Source organism: Globicephala melas, chromosome 13 (assembly GCF_963455315.2).
Source record: "Globicephala melas chromosome 13, mGloMel1.2, whole genome shotgun sequence".
NCBI lineage: Eukaryota > Metazoa > Chordata > Mammalia > Artiodactyla > Delphinidae > Globicephala > Globicephala melas.
Genome location: NC_083326.1, coordinates 78,022,279 through 78,037,747, shown reverse-complemented (window position 1 = coordinate 78,037,747; position 15,469 = coordinate 78,022,279). Strand labels below are relative to the sequence as shown.

General features: G+C 47.7%; 1 protein-coding gene across 2 annotated transcripts in view; it reads left to right on the top strand.

Moving 5' to 3' along the window:
- The window catches only part of NOS1 (nitric oxide synthase 1), a 113,006-nt gene that overhangs the window by 77,785 nt on the left and 19,752 nt on the right, over positions 1 to 15,469 (top strand). Inside the window, exons 13-21 of one of the 2 annotated variants that reach the window (XM_060310405.1) lie at positions 87 to 172; positions 2,454 to 2,598; positions 4,038 to 4,142; positions 4,680 to 4,738; positions 5,822 to 5,923; positions 8,132 to 8,248; positions 12,215 to 12,389; positions 15,011 to 15,149; positions 15,370 to 15,448. In XM_060310405.1, the coding sequence (XP_060166388.1) occupies positions 87 to 172; positions 2,454 to 2,598; positions 4,038 to 4,142; positions 4,680 to 4,738; positions 5,822 to 5,923; positions 8,132 to 8,248; positions 12,215 to 12,389; positions 15,011 to 15,149; positions 15,370 to 15,448 (1,007 nt within the window). The remainder of the gene's footprint in view (positions 1 to 86; positions 173 to 2,453; positions 2,599 to 4,037; positions 4,143 to 4,679; positions 4,739 to 5,821; positions 5,924 to 8,131; positions 8,249 to 12,214; positions 12,390 to 15,010; positions 15,150 to 15,369; positions 15,449 to 15,469) is intronic. The other variant, XM_030860411.2, reaches the window with a different exon arrangement.

Sequence of the window (15,469 nt, the reverse complement as noted above, 5' to 3'; positions counted from 1 at the left end):
CAGCCACAAGCCCCCAGGGAGCCCTGAGCAACTCCCAAGAGGAGCCAGGGTCCCTCACTGCAGTGACCATAGTCCTCTCTTCCCAGCCTGACCCTTGGAACACCCACATCTGGAAAGGTACCAACGGGACCCCCACAAAGCGGCGAGCCATTGGCTTCAAGAAGCTGGCAGAGTAAGTCTCCTAAAGTAGGTGGGGGTGGGGGATGGATGTGCCCCCGCATTCAGAGAGCCCCAGCAAAGAAGGCTGGAAACATGCTTGCACCCCTGCCCTCTTGTGTGACATGATTTCTCCATTTTCTCCAACCCCCTCGTGCCTCCGAGTCTGGGATGCAAACATCACCATGACTCTACTCTTTCCCAACCTCACTTTCCTCCCCCCACTTTCCTAAATTCTTGTCCTGGAGACAGAGTTGTGTTGATAAACCAGCTCTCCAATTAGTAAAGTTGGCCATAATAATGATAATAGATTTGTAACCTTTGCCCATTTCCGTGGTGTAAATACTCCCACTGTGGCCAATTTCAAGCTCTCAACAGGAAGTCACTGAAGCCAGAGTCGGGAGGAGCTAGGACAAGCTGGCTCCAGCCCACCGCTGCCTAGAGGCCTCTCGCCCAGGGCTGGGTCTCATTTCACTCGCTCATTCACTCATTCAGCCAACAAATGGATACTAAGTGCCTACTCGGTGCCCGGCACTGTACTGGGCTCCAGAGATGCCATGATGAGCCAGATAATGTGGTCCCGCCCTCATGAAGCTCACAGCTACCACCAAGGAACGATTCATGGGGCCATAAAATAGACGTCAGCCAGTTTGGGAGGTCAAAAGGGGCTTCCCGCAGGAGATGACAATTGAGCTGAAGAATGAAATGAATAAGACTTCACTGAGAAAAGGAGGGAGGGAAGCGGGTTAGGGACCAAGGCTTTTGAAGAGTAATTGTCCTGAAGAACTCGTGGTCAGCCAGGGGACCGACTGACAAGTGGGGTGGGGTTCACAGATGGTTTAATGGGGATGCCAGCTTTCTGTCTAAAGATAGAGAACTCCCTGATCCACTCAGCAGAGACCCTCTATTTCGAGCTCACTTTTTGGCAGAGGGGCTAGTATGCACCGAGCTGCTTAGTCACTTTCCTCAGCCCCTTGGGTCCAGCTCTCAACAGGTGACTGGCAGATCTTGCAGGGACTGAAACCTGGATCCTGGCTCCACTAATATGGTCCACAGGATCTCTCCCTTCTCTCCCTCCCTCCCCTTTCTTCTTCCACCTAACTTTATCTGCGGCCAGGCGAGAATGCATCAGCAGCCATTCTTTCCCTAACAAGAGCATCACAAATTCTCAGGAACAGCAGCCTTTGGCTTCAGTTCAGTTCAAACTGTTTCTGAGGGAGGGAAAAATCTAAAGAATTAATTGTGCTGTTAAGTTCGGGGTAGAAACAATGGGAGTTAATTATAGATGCTTTTTTACAATCCGATCATTCAAAGGGAACCCTCCAGGCACCTTTTATTCTCTTCTGTTTCTCCCCCTTTAGCTCCGCAGTGTGGGTGGTTTCCCTGATTCTAAAAAATGATGAATTTATCACCGATAATCCCCAGGTGGGGGTAACTAGCAATTTGTCTACTCAGAGATTCCTAGTTAGAACAGGGATGCTTGCTCGGAAGGTGAACCCAGGCATTCATAGATGGGAAGGAAGAAACTCTGGTTCTGAATTCTCCATTTAACTAGAAAGAGCCTCGACTTGACATTTAAACTCCCCAGGGCTTTGGTGGTAGCAGTATGTTTAAAATCCATTCCTTCTTTTGATAGATACATATTTAGTGCCTGGTGAGTTTCAGCCTCTGCAAGACCCTGGATGTGCATGGCTGCTTCAACCAGACTTGGTCCTTCCTTTGTGGATTTATGAACCTCTAAAATCCCTTCTAGCTCAATACCTGCTGATTTATTAGTGATCCGTTCTCTCTCTCTCTCTCTCTCTCTCTCCCTCCCCCCACCCTCTCCCCCTCTGTCCCTCTCTCTCTCTCTCTCTCACACACACACACACACACGCACGCGCTCACACACACACGAACGTAAGCCCCATGACAGCCATTTCTCTGTTTCCATTCCTATAACAATACCTGGCACATAGCTAGGCACTCAACAAACACTTGATGAATGAACAAGTGAGTGAAGGAATGACTCCTCATCTTTTGGGGCAGTGCTTGGCAAACCAAGGTTCTCAAGACCGGGATCAATTAATCAAGTAACAAACTAATAAAACTAACCATGTTAGCTCATGACCAGTTGGTCTGGAGTGACTTAAGAAAGGGATCAATATGGCACCTAAACTTGCACTTTGAGTATCCCTGAAGGCATCAAAGATTAGGAGAGAAAGTTCATGGATCATGGTTCTTGCCCAAAAGTCCCAGTGTGGCATCCTCCCTCCTTTCTGCATTTCCCATTTTTCTCTCCATCCTCTCCCCTCCAGAGCCGTCAAGTTCTCAGCCAAGCTGATGGGACAAGCCATGGCCAAGAGGGTCAAAGCTACCATCCTGTACGCCACAGAGACGGGCAAATCGCGGGCTTATGCCAAAACCCTGTGTGAGATCTTCAAACATGCCTTTGACGCCAAGGTGGGTAGGGGGCAGTGCCAGCTCTCTGACCCTTCATGGTAAAGTTGGGGAGGGGAGAGAAGGAATTCAGCAAAGAAGAATCCTTTGAGAATGGGTGATAGCACATCTGAAGGTGCCCATCAACTCACTCACGCACATTTGCATATATTTCAGCGGACTCTGATGCTCCTCTCCCTGGGAACCCTCCAGGAGTCCGGGAATCATAACCCCCATCCCAAGAGCAAAATACTAGAAAGTTTATGAAAGACAATTCTGGAGTCAGTTTGGGAAGCTCTGCCTTTAATACAATTCAGTGGGTTTCTTTGCTGCAGGAATTCTCAGAGCCTTTAATCTGCACGTACGTGTTATCATTCCCAGAAGAGGAGAGAAGAGAATATAAATGTTTCCCGAAGATCTTTGCTTATGGATCACTTACTTTTTCTTTTTTCTTTTTTTGCAGTACGTGGGGCTCTCACCGCTGTGGCCTCTCCCGTCGCGGAGCACACGCTCCGGACGCGCAGGCTCAGCAGCCATGGCCCATGGACCCCGCCGCTCCGCGGCACGTGGGATCCTCCCGGACCGGGGCACGAACCCGCATCCCCTGCATCAGCAGGCGGACTCCCAACCACTGCGCCACCAGGGAAGCCCGGATCACTTACTTTTAAAGAGCATCTCAGGAGACTAGCCTTCCCTAGAACCTACTTTGAGAAATGTTGCTCAAGTAATGCTAAGATATAGGGCAAAACAATCTTTCCCTGAGGCGGGGATCTCAGACCTGTTTGGCCCAGGTCCTCCACACTGCTGTACGGAGGATTAGAAAGGAAGCGGAGCAGACAATTGGTCAAATCCAGCTGGGTCGTTCCCAGCCTAAATGTGATCAAGAAGATTCCAGCATCCTTTGGTTGTAAGAAGCCCAGGAGTCTTAATCAAGATCTGTATTTACGGGGACTTCCCTGGTGGTGCAGTGGTTGAGAGTCCGCCTGCCGATGCAGGGGACGTGGGTTCGTGCCCCGGTCCGGGAGGATTCCACATGCCGCGGAGCTGCCGGGCCCGTGAGCCGTGGCCGCTGAGCCTGCGCGTCCGGAGCCTGTGCTCTGCAACGGGAGAGGCCACAACAGTGAGAGGCCCGCGTACCGCAAAAAAAAAAAAAAAAAAAAAAAAAAAAAAGATCTGTCTTTACTGACAGCCAACCCATTGCCCCAGACTCTCTGTAGTCCTTCAGGCCACAGGTGACCACAGAAAGGTCCCACACTGCCAACAAGCTATTAGTTCTACCCACTTGAGCCCATGGAAATAGTGGCACCCAGAACCTTTGGATCTCCTTCCAGAGGAGATGGCTCAAGATGACTCATCTTCTTCCTCTCTCTCTTCTCTTCCCCCATCACTTTGTTCTCTCCTACCCCTTCTCTCTTCTCATCACCTTCTTCCTTCCTCTCCCCACCCCTCATTCTGCCACGTAGGTGATGTCCATGGAAGAATATGACATTGTACACCTGGAGCATGAAACTCTGGCCCTGGTGGTTACCAGCACCTTTGGAAATGGAGACCCCCCTGAGAATGGGGAGGTGAGATGAGCTTCTACCTGTTCTGGCACGTGTTTCCATCAGCAGAAAAGAGGGGCATCGGTTACACCTGCTATTCAGTAGCAAATCCTCCAAAGCCTCAAAGCCAGTGACCTCAGTTTGGGTCCAAGTTCTGCCAAGATTGGACAATTCCAAGTCTTCAGTCTATGGGTGTCCACTGACTAGCCGATCCCTAGTGAAAACGCTGTCCCCTGAGTGAGCTCCCTCTTTGGAATGGATGCTGCGATCAAGAGCTTGGTGTCCCCTGCTCCAGATGAAAGAAGCAGGGACAGTATTTTTGTAGAAAGCCACAAAGGGGATTTGTGTGCTGGGGGGAGGTGAGGGGAGTCCACACCTGCAGCCCTTTATAAACAGCCCTCTTCCACATGCAGCACTGCTGCCCAGCCTGAGCCCCTGACGCCCTGGCCCCCGGACATCAGGCTCCCCGTTTGCCGGTTAGGTCCCCAGAGCCTCTCCCCAACACCGTTCCAGGTTTAATCACGCCTGCCTCACGTTTTGCTTGTCTCTTTCGGCCTCCAGAAATTTGGCTGTGCCTTGATGGAAATGAGGCACCCCAACTCTGTGCACGAGGAACGGAAGTAAGTGAAAGACCCGTCAGTGTCACATGACACCCCGTGAGGGTAACTGAAAATTGTCTTTTGGCATCTGGGGCTCACATCTGAGTTCTGGGTAGTTTTGTGACCTGAAGTTCATTTGTGACTGATTTTAGCCGATGGGCGTCTATCGTCCTCTGGGGCGGATTATTTGGTCTTTGGTCACTTCACAGCCCTGTGCCTCAGTTTCTTTTTCCATCACCCTGGGTTTATTCCACCTGCATGAATTTTCTAATCTGTAAGAATCAAATTAGAAAACAGATGTCAGCGTCCTATGAAAAGTTGTGCACTGTGTAAATACCAGTTCTTACCATGGCCGCCCTTTGGAAACGTACATTCAGAATCAGTGAGTTTGTTTCCCTAGAACTTTTCCATCTGATGGAGTTGCATCCACTAACGTGGAGGCTGACCTCAAAAGATAGCTCGAGAATTCCCTGGCTGTCTAGTGGTTAGGACTTGGCGCTTTCACTGCTGAGGGCCTGGGTTCAATTCCTGGTTAGGAACTATAGGATCCCACAAGCTACACAGTGCAGGCAAAAAAAAAAAAAGGATATCTCATAAGGTGAAAAATGCCTGAGGTCAAAAGATGTTCCTGGTAGAACGGCATCTAACATGGGGTTCGGTTCTAAAGATATTTCATAAGGTGACAAACACCCGTAACCAAAATTACCCTTGAAAAACCCTTAAATCCCCCCGAAGTAGAGGACATAAGGCATGTGCATACAGAGCTGCCTTTCTGTGAGAGCATCTCAGTGTTTCCTCCACCACGGAACAGGTCTTAAGTTGAGCATTGGATGCCATGGCTGGCTGGTGGTTAGAGGCTGTGTTCTGCACAGCATCCCTCTTGGTTTTCTTTCAGCCAAGCGCACGTTGCCAAACTTGCCTACATTCCATATCCAGGGGACAGCTGAGTCCCTGGTGGTCAGCCTTCCTTCTGTGCTCAAGGCCAACATCTTAGTCCTCCCTCTCCCTGCCTCTCTCCTTCCCACCCTATCCTGGTGGCCTCCGGTAGGTCCCCCTCACCCCTCCTTCAGGGAGGGGTAGGGCACCATCCATTCTCCCCTCTAGGTACCCGAAACCCTTGCGTTTATTTCCCCGTAAAGGGCCTCCCCTCCCCCGAGGTGACACAGAAGTCCACGGTCTGGCTGCAGCCCGTGACAGCCAGCGCAGGTAGAACATGTGTGTGCGCGCACTCGCCTATGCGTGTGCGTGCACACGAATGTGTGCACGTGTATGCCTTGCGTTCACGTGTGTGCATAAGTGGTGTGAGCGCTTGTGTGCATGCCCAATGCTGCAGCATCCGAGGCCACACCCAGGTCTCAAGGAGACCTGAGTTCTAACCCAGGCCGTGACACTAACACGCTGAGTAACCTTGGGCAAGCTGCTTGACCTCTCTGGGCCTCGTCTTTCTCATCTGCCAAATGGGGAGAAACTACCTCTGCCCCAACCACCTCTGGGAGCTGTTGCAAGGATCGAAGGATAATAACAAAGAGGAAAGCATTTGGAAAAACCTCAAGCCTCATACAAACACAAGTGCTGTTATTTTTACCCCACAACCGTCAACCATCCTTCCCACACTAACAACACAGCCACCCCCTGATATGTTACAGGACTTATTTGGAGAAGTGACTCAATGTGAGACTATTTTTAGGGCAGCAAATACACTTACATATATTTAGAACTTTCCTGATGCTGGAGCGAAAACTTTGAAGAACATCCAGCTTAGGAACCCTGCTGCCAGAACGTGCAATTTCTTTTTTTGTCTTTTGCACTCAGATCTGTGTGTTGAGCTTTCGTGTTTGGGGTTTTGATTTGAGAGTTTTGTGGGGTTTTTTAGTTTGGGGGTTTATTTTGTTTTGTTGCTCTTGGAGACATTTTTGGTTTGGTTTGGTTAGGTTTGGTCTTTGCCTTATCCGAGAACAAGACTTACCACTTTTAAAGGAAAACTGGAAAACCATTCATGGTTGTTTTTTTTTTTAAATCTTGAGGCTCCTGAGCCTCTGGTGCTGAGGTCCCAATGACACCCTTCTTCCCCTTTGAAACAACTTCATAAGAAATCCATTCTCTTTTCAGGCTGTGTCAGTGCTGAACATTTTTCGGTTTACTTGAAATGTGAAATGTGAGAGACCCTTGAAATGTCTAAAGACCAAAACTTTATTGAAAGAGAATGTTGTGATGGTTACCAGTGGGGAGAGGGAAGGGGGAGGTGCAAGATAGGGATAGGGGATTAAGAGGTACAAACTATTGTGTATGAAATAAGCTACAATGTTATATTGTACAACACAGGGAATATGGTCAATATTTTATAATAATTAAAAAATGAGTATATAACATTTAAAAATGGTGAATCACTATATCACACACCTGTAACTTAATATCGTACATCAGCTATACTTCAATTTTTAAAAATGGAAAAAAATTTTTAAAAAGAAAGAGAATGTTGAATGGGGTAGTCCTGCACCATCCAATAAACCTTTCTACAGGCATATAAATGTTCTGTATCTGTACCATCCTGTACGGCAGCCACTAGCCACTCATGGCCGTTGAGAACTTGACACGAGGCTAGAGCACGTGGGGAACAGAATGGTTCATTGTATTGAATCTGAGTGAATTTAACTTTAAATAGCCACACACAGCCAATGGCTACTGTAGTAGACAGCACGAGTGTAGTTCTTGGCTACTCAGTGTGAGGAGAGGAGACCAGCAGCATCTCCTGTTAGAAATGCAGAATCTGAGGCCCTACCCTGGACCTACTGAATTGGGATGTGCTGCTTAACAAGACCTCAGAATGATTCCTGTACTCATTAAAATTGGGGAAGCAAGGAAACGTGGTCTGATGGGCTAAGGCATGGACTGTTCTTTCTTTCAAGTGTGGTCCGAAACTTTTCTCTTTTTTGTTCAGTTTTAATTTTTTTTTATCGAAGTATAGTTGATTTACAATGTTGTGTTAATTTCTGCTGTACAGCAAAGTGATTCAGTTATACATATATATACATTATTTTTCATATTCTTTTCCATTATGGTTTATCATAGGATATGGAATATAGTTCTCTGTGCTGATACAGTAGGACCTTGTGGTTTATCAATTCCGTATATAAAAGCTTACATCTGCTCCCCCCAACCTCCCACTCCATCCCTCCCCCCACCCCCTCCCCTTGGCAACCACCAACAGGTAGCATCCAATGATGTCTAGGTGTCATTTTTGGCAGGCAAGGGTGAGTTGATACATTCCAGACAAAGCCATAGGTGTGTTATGGTCTCACTCAAGACCCAAAGGAAGGCCCTAGAACCAGGACTGGTGATTTGGAGAGCCGTCGGGTGTTGACCCCAGGAGGGGGCTCCAAGCCAGAGCTCACAGACTCTCTTTCATCTTGGCAGGAGCTACAAGGTTCGTTTCAACAGTGTTTCCTCCTACTCCGACTCCCGCAAATCATCGGGCGATGGGCCGGACCTCAGAGACAACTTTGAGAGCGCGGGACCCCTGGCGAATGTGAGGTGAGCGAGGGGCCCAGGGTGTCAGGGACGACGAAGGCTCTCGTGGAGCTGGACTGAGTTACAAAGTGGGCTCTTTCTTGGAGGCCGGGGGGGGTCTCCCTTCCATGTCTTGTTTATCCCTTGAATAACCAGCTGCACTCTGGCTCTTTGGGGACATCCTGCCCCCGTTAAAGCATACTGCCTGGACCCCTCCTGTGACCTCTTCCTATCACACTACTTCAGAGCCCCTGTCACCCAAGTTTCACCCCATCACACAAATTTCACATCATTTGTGCTGAAGGATGTTAGTGCCCCGCACGTCACTCAGCGAGCTCCCTTAGTAAGTGCTGTTACTGGAGAATGAACTTGCGTTGGTGTCCAGGAGTCTCAGAGTTCAAGTGAAAGTTAACATAGGTTAATATCTACTCCTTTTAAATCTACATTCATGCTTTTCATCTCATTCTCCTCTCTTCTGGGGACACATTACCATGACCCAGTGGTTCCCACCCTTGGGTGCTCATCAAAATCACCTGGAGGTGTTTGCAGTATACAGATAACCACGCCCCACTTCCAGAGATTCTGATGTAGTTGGTCTAAAATTGGACCCAAGCATTGCTTTTTCTCTTTTTTTAAATCTCCCTAATTGCCTCCAATGTGCAGTCAGATTCAAAAAAATACTGTCCTGACCCCGTGTCACCCTAAAGCATAGTCACGTCCCATGAGAGCGTTTTAGATGGTACATGGACAGAGGTTTTATATTTCAATGGTTGTGAATATGATTTAATGGGTATTTGGAAAGAAAGAAAACTGGATGTCAAGCCCTTGGTTTGACAGACATTGGTCAAGATGAGGCTTGATGTAAGCAGTGTTGTTCAGGCCCGGCCACGAATCTCTTAGACCTTCACCAACTGAACCTTCTCCACACTGACTCAGGACAGTGCTTAGCAGACGATAGAGATCACAGGGTTCCTAGATATTCAAGTATTGTTTTCATCAGTACCCTATTTTTTTTTTTTTTTTTTTTTTTTGCTGAGTCACGCGGCTTTCGGGATCTTAGCTCCCTGACCAGGGATCGAACCCGGGGCCTCCTCTACCATCAGCATCCCCCACCACGGTGGTGCATTTACACAACTGATGAAGCTACACTGACACACCATTGTCACCCAGGGCCCATAGTTTACATTAGGGTTCACCCTTGTTTCACCCTTGAACTGATGGGTTTCGACATCAGTTCATTTTCTTTAGCTTGACGTTGAAACATCCATGGTTTGTCGGTCAGACCTATTTTTCCCTTACTAAATCTATCATGGCTTAGAGCAGGGGTGGGCAAACTACAGCCCATGGGCCAAATTCAGCCTGGCCACTGTATGCTTTTGTACAGACCATGAGCTCAGACTGGTTTTTACAGAAGAACAATTACAATTTATTTGATGATAGAAAACATTACCTTTGAACCCCAATTAAGCAAAATGCTATCCCCCCAAAAGAGAATTCCATTCTTCTCATTAGTAGACATATATAACTAAAAAATTGTACCCTGGGCTTCCCTGGTGGCGCAGTGGTTGAGAGTCCGCCTGCCGATTCAGGGGACGCGGGTTCGTACCCCGGTCTGGGAAGATCCCATATGCCGCGGAGCGGCTAGGCCCGTGACCCATGGCCGCTGAGCCTGCGCATCCGGAGCCTGTGCTCCACAACGGGAGAGGCCACAACAGTGAGAGGCCCGCGTACTGCAAAAAAAAAAAAAAAATTGTACCCAGCAACTATTATTATTGTATTTTTAATTTTGTCCAAAATCATGCAGGAATATATTTTCTTTTTTGTCATATGGGTATCTACATAATAGCTTTGATTTTCCTTCTTGTCCTACAAGCCTGAAAATATTTACTGTCTGGCCCCATGTATAATAAGTTTGCCAACTTCTGTTTTGGAAGCTTAAAATAGGAATTTTGAAACCATGAGATGAAGACTGTGATGAAATGTGAACCTAGGAAGTGGCTGTGACACAGGCCTTCAGGTGCATCAGGAAGCTTGTTAATGAGTGAATCACCCAGACCAACTCTTAGTGAACACCAGTGGGTTTGAATAGCCAGTGAGTGCAAATTAAAAGCAAAGTAAACAACACTACTAAGTAAATAATAGTATGGGTGGTAGTCAAGTATGGCGGATGTCTCGAACGTAGTAACTATTGGAGGTTCGGGGAACAACCAATAGTTGCATGGTTGACTAGCAAGGCATGACTAGCGCGAAGAGTTTCCAAATCTGTGTTAGGCTAAGGGATGGCTGGGAGGCAGAAGTGCTGCTTTCTGCATCCTTTAACCAGTCCTCTCCTGGCCACCTGCTCCTTCCACCTGTCAGGCCACTGCCCTGCGGGGAAAAGGTGAGGAATCCAGCTAAAGGAGGATTGTGGGTGAAGGACTGCTGGGGAAACATGCTACCTAATCCCACATCCTTCCCTTGGAAAGGTTCTGGAACCCCGGGGAAATAAGGGCAGGAGAGGAGAGGAGAATGAGATGAAAAGCATAAATGTAGATTTAAAAGGAGTAGATATTAACCTATGTTAACCTTCACTTCACTTCTGAGACTCCTGGACCCCAACTCAAATTCATTCTCCAATAACAGAGGGTCCCTTCCCAACTTGCCCCACCTCCTTCCCTCATCCTCCATCGCAATCTTTCACCACCCTGGCTCCATCATTCTAAAAAAGAGATTCGAGAGCAGAGCCAGACCCTGTAAGGAGTAGGCTTGTCTGAACTGGCAGTCACCACGGAACCCTCCAACATGGGAAAGAAGCAGGTTGGGGTGTTGTTCGTATCCCACTTATAAACCTGTCCATCCAGTCCCAGTGAGGTCAAGACCCACAGCCAGGACCAAGTCCTGGAAATGTGACATCAAGTCTCTGCAGGACTGAGGGGCCACCTGGGACACAGCCCTCCACTGCCCAGACTTCAGAAAAATCTCATTAACTTGACGCCCATTGATTCAAACACCGACACTTTCTTGGTGGTATCTATGCCAAGAGATTTTGTGAAGCAAATCGATTTCACAGATATTGCAAGGGGTGGAGCCAGCACGTTTATAAACCTTTCAATCCCTTTTAGAAGAACCTGTTTACACACCAACACTGGATGAGTTAATGACAAGTCCTGATCTCCCCGTTAACACAGGTCCCCTAGAACTGCGATGCTAGGGTTTTCATTCTCTTTGTACTTAAAACTAACCTGATTGTATCATGTGTAGAGTCAAGTCTTCCTCTAATGTAGACTCATTTCCCCAATTAGTCCAGCTTAGAAGTGGACACACAAGAAACAGCCAATTGTTCTGGGTCACCACTGTCCCCAACTCATCCTCCTTAGGACCAACTGGGACTTTTCTCCTGAGGACAGTAATACCTAACAGAGACCAGAAGGAAGGGAGAGCAGGGCTGGGGGCTCCCAGGCTTAAAGACGGCCTTCCCCAGATGGGCTTGGGGTAGTCTGACCATCACGGGCTAAACACCATCCTTCTGGAGATACCAGAGGTCTTTGTCTGCTTGGGCAGCCATAACAAAATACCATGCACTGGGGGACTTCAACAGTAGAAATTTATTTTCTCACAGTTCTGGAGGCTAAAAGTCCAAGATCAAGGTACCAGTAGGATTGGTTTCTGGTGAGCCATCTCTTCCTGGCTTGCAGACAGCCACCTTCTTGCTGTGTCCTCACATGGCCTTTCCTCTGTGAGCGTGTGGTGGGGGGAGAGAAAAAGAGAGAGCTCTCTGGTGCCTCTCCCTCTTCTTAAAGGACACCAGTCCTATTGGATTAGGGCCCCACCCTTATGACCTCATTTGACCTCAGTTACCTCCTTGAAGGCCCCATCTGCAAATATAGTCACATTGAGAGAGAGTGCTTCAACATATGAATTTGGGGGGACATAACAGTCCATAACCCCAGACACCCCCCCACAACGCCGCCCTAGTCCCCTAGCCTGGAACTTCTGTTGTCTTTTTGGCAGGTTCTCCGTGTTTGGCCTTGGCTCGCGGGCGTACCCTCACTTCTGCGCCTTTGGACACGCCGTGGACACCCTCCTGGAAGAGCTGGGTGGGGAGAGGATCCTGAAGATGAGGGAGGGGGATGAGCTCTGTGGGCAGGAAGAGGCTTTCAGGACCTGGGCCAAGAAGGTCTTCAAGGTAACCATCTACCCAGATCTCAGAGACCCAGGGGGAGAAATCATGTCCCCAGTGACCCCCAAGGACAGAGTACCTAAACCATCAGAGATAGAAGAAACTTGAGAAAATCCTTGGTACTTCCCTCACGTATCCAACCAGGAGACAGCTTCAAACAATTCAGATGAGTTTGGGTGGTCCTAAGATACACAATTTCCAACCAGAATCCAACCTCCTGCATTAAGGGTAAAGAGTTGGTCTATAAAAAATTATAGTCTTGGAATTTCAGGGCTGGGAGGAATCCATCCCTCACTCACATTTGGTAGACAAGTAAACAAAAAACCATAGTGTTGGTTAACCAAACCAGGGGGCCATGCCTCAGGCTGGATCTCGGATCTCACTCGTTTGTCTGCTTCGACAATCTTATTCCTCTTGCGCTAAATCTTCAATGACCTATACGGTAGCCACTAGCAACAAGTGATCATTTAAATTTCAATGTAGACTAAGTAACATTAAATATGATGAATGGATACATTAAATGTTGTGTGTCCGTACAATGGAATATTATTTGGACATAACAAGGAATGGAGTGCTGATGCACGCTACAAGGATGAACCTTGAAAACACGCGCTAAGGGAAAGACCCCAGACACAAGGGACACTTACTGTATGATTCCATTTACATGAAATGTCCAGCATAGGCAAATCCATAGAGACAGAAAGTAGATTCGTGGTTGCCAGGGGTTTGGTGGCGGGAGTGGAGAATGGGTGTGGCTGCTAACGGGTACAGGGTTTCTTCTGGGTTGAGGGAAATGTTCTGAAACTGGATAGTGGTGGTGATTGTACAACCTTGTAAATAACATATATACAACTGGATGTACATTAAGTAGAATTTAAAATTCCACTCCTCGGCTGCACAGGCCACATTTCATGTGCTCAACAGCCACTAGTGGCTAGTGGTTACCATATGAGACAATTAGAATGTTTCCATCACGATAGGACATCCTATTGGAGAGCGTTATTCTAGATATGAGGTCGAGAATAAACGAGCAATGGTCTCCATGTGCATGTGGGGCGTGGTGCAATTGGCCATCCTGGGGAAAACAAAAAAGCAATGAATGTGGACCCACCTTTACCTGCTCCTTCTTTGGCCCTGGAATGTCTTGTTATCAGCAGCCCCAGAAGAAAGGGGACTGTGCAACCTTCTGCCAGTCAGTTGACACTTTTCATCCTCACAAAGGAGCAAAAGGGGAAACTGAGGCCCCTGAGCTATAAGGATATGTGAGTGAGGAGGCTGTGTTGATAAACTTGTGCCAGCGTTTCTTCCTAGGCAAAGAGAACCAAGATAACTTGGCTCTGTTTATACCTGGAGATAATTGTGTTGTTCTTGACTTCAATCGGGCGACATTGGGCATCCCAGATGCAGGGCCTGTTATAAGCTATCATACCCTTTAAGCTATCGCATCCCTCATCCTCCCAGCCAGCTCCCAGCCCTACCAACCACTAAATCTACTTTGTGTCTCTATGAAATTGCCTATTCTGGACACTTGATATGAATGGAATCATAACACGTGGTCTGTTATAACTGACTTCTTTCACTTAGCTTAATGCTTTCCTGGTACATCCACATTATAGCATATATCAGGACTTCATTCCTTTTTACAGCCAAAATAATATTCCATTTTATAGATATACCATATTTTATTTCTCCACTCATCAGCAAATGGACATTTGGATTATTTTAAAATCAACATGAGGCCCAACAATGGTATTAAAAAAACCTACCTTTGAAAACCTTTGGAATTATCCATGGTTTTTAACCTCCAAAAATCTGAATTCTGAACAGTAATTCTTAGAATCAGTAAAGTTGGGGAACTTATGAACTTGGCAAAAAAAGAAAGAGAAAAACTTTATACGCAGGTATCCAAACATGTAATATATTCTGCCTTCACTATAATTTTTAAATCTTTAGAGGAAGATAGGAAATTTCTAAGGTTTTTACTTTCTTGTTTAATGTTAAGCCTCTGCAAAAGTTGGTTTTAGAAATAAATGACATAAGAGAGTGACATATTAAATAGAGGTTAGGTCCCAAAGTCAATAGTAAATGTGGTATGTCCAGCCCATCAAAGGCACTCAAAAAGGGTGGATTGGTTGACGAGTGGATAAATGGATGGAGAGAAGGATGGACGGATGGAGGGAAGGAAGGGAGGAAGAGAGGATGGAGGGAGGATGGGTAGATGGATGGAGGAATGGATGGATGGGTGGATGAATAGAAGGATGGATGGATGGATGGAAGGAGGGAGGGAAGGAAAGGAGGAAGGGAGAAAGGAAGGAAGGGAGGAAAGGAGGATGGATGGATGGATGGATAGGTGGATGAATGGATGGAAGGGAGGAATGGAGGGAGGGAGGGAGGGTGGGTAGATGAGTGGGTGGATGGGTGGATGGGTGAATGGGTGGAGGGATGGATGGATAGGAGGATGAACGGAAGGAAGGAAGGAATGGAGGGAGGAGGAGGGTGGGTGGATGAGTCGGTGGATGGGTTGATGGGTGGACGGATGGATGGATGGATACATGCTATGACTTGGAGCTGTTGGGAGGCACGCTGCTGGCTGAAAGAGGTCACTGAAAGCCCCGTGTGTGCCACAGGCAGCCTGTGATGTGTTCTGCGTGGGAGATGACGTCAACATTGAGAAGGCAAACAACTCCCTCATCAGCAATGACCGCAGTTGGAAGAGGAACAAGTTCCGCCTCACCTACGTGGCCGAAGCTCCAGAACTCACACAAGGTACCTCCCACCACGCACCTGGGGAGACGTTCCTGACAGCGGGGGGAAAGGAGGACAGGAGTTCTCACGTCCGAAAGGTCCTTAGCGAAGGTGGGCTTCACTGCTTTGGTCTCCCTTAGTTCAGTCCTCCCGGTGAAGAGAGGGTCAGGAGAAGCTGGAGACCTTTTACTGACAGCTGTTTAACTCCATCACAGGAAGACCGTTGTTCTTCTCCCCCCAGGTCTATCCAGTGTCCACAAAAAGCGGGTCTCAGCCGCTCGACTCCTCAGCCGTCAAAACCTTCAGAGTCCTAAATCCAGGTAGGAACACCTTGGCCCCTT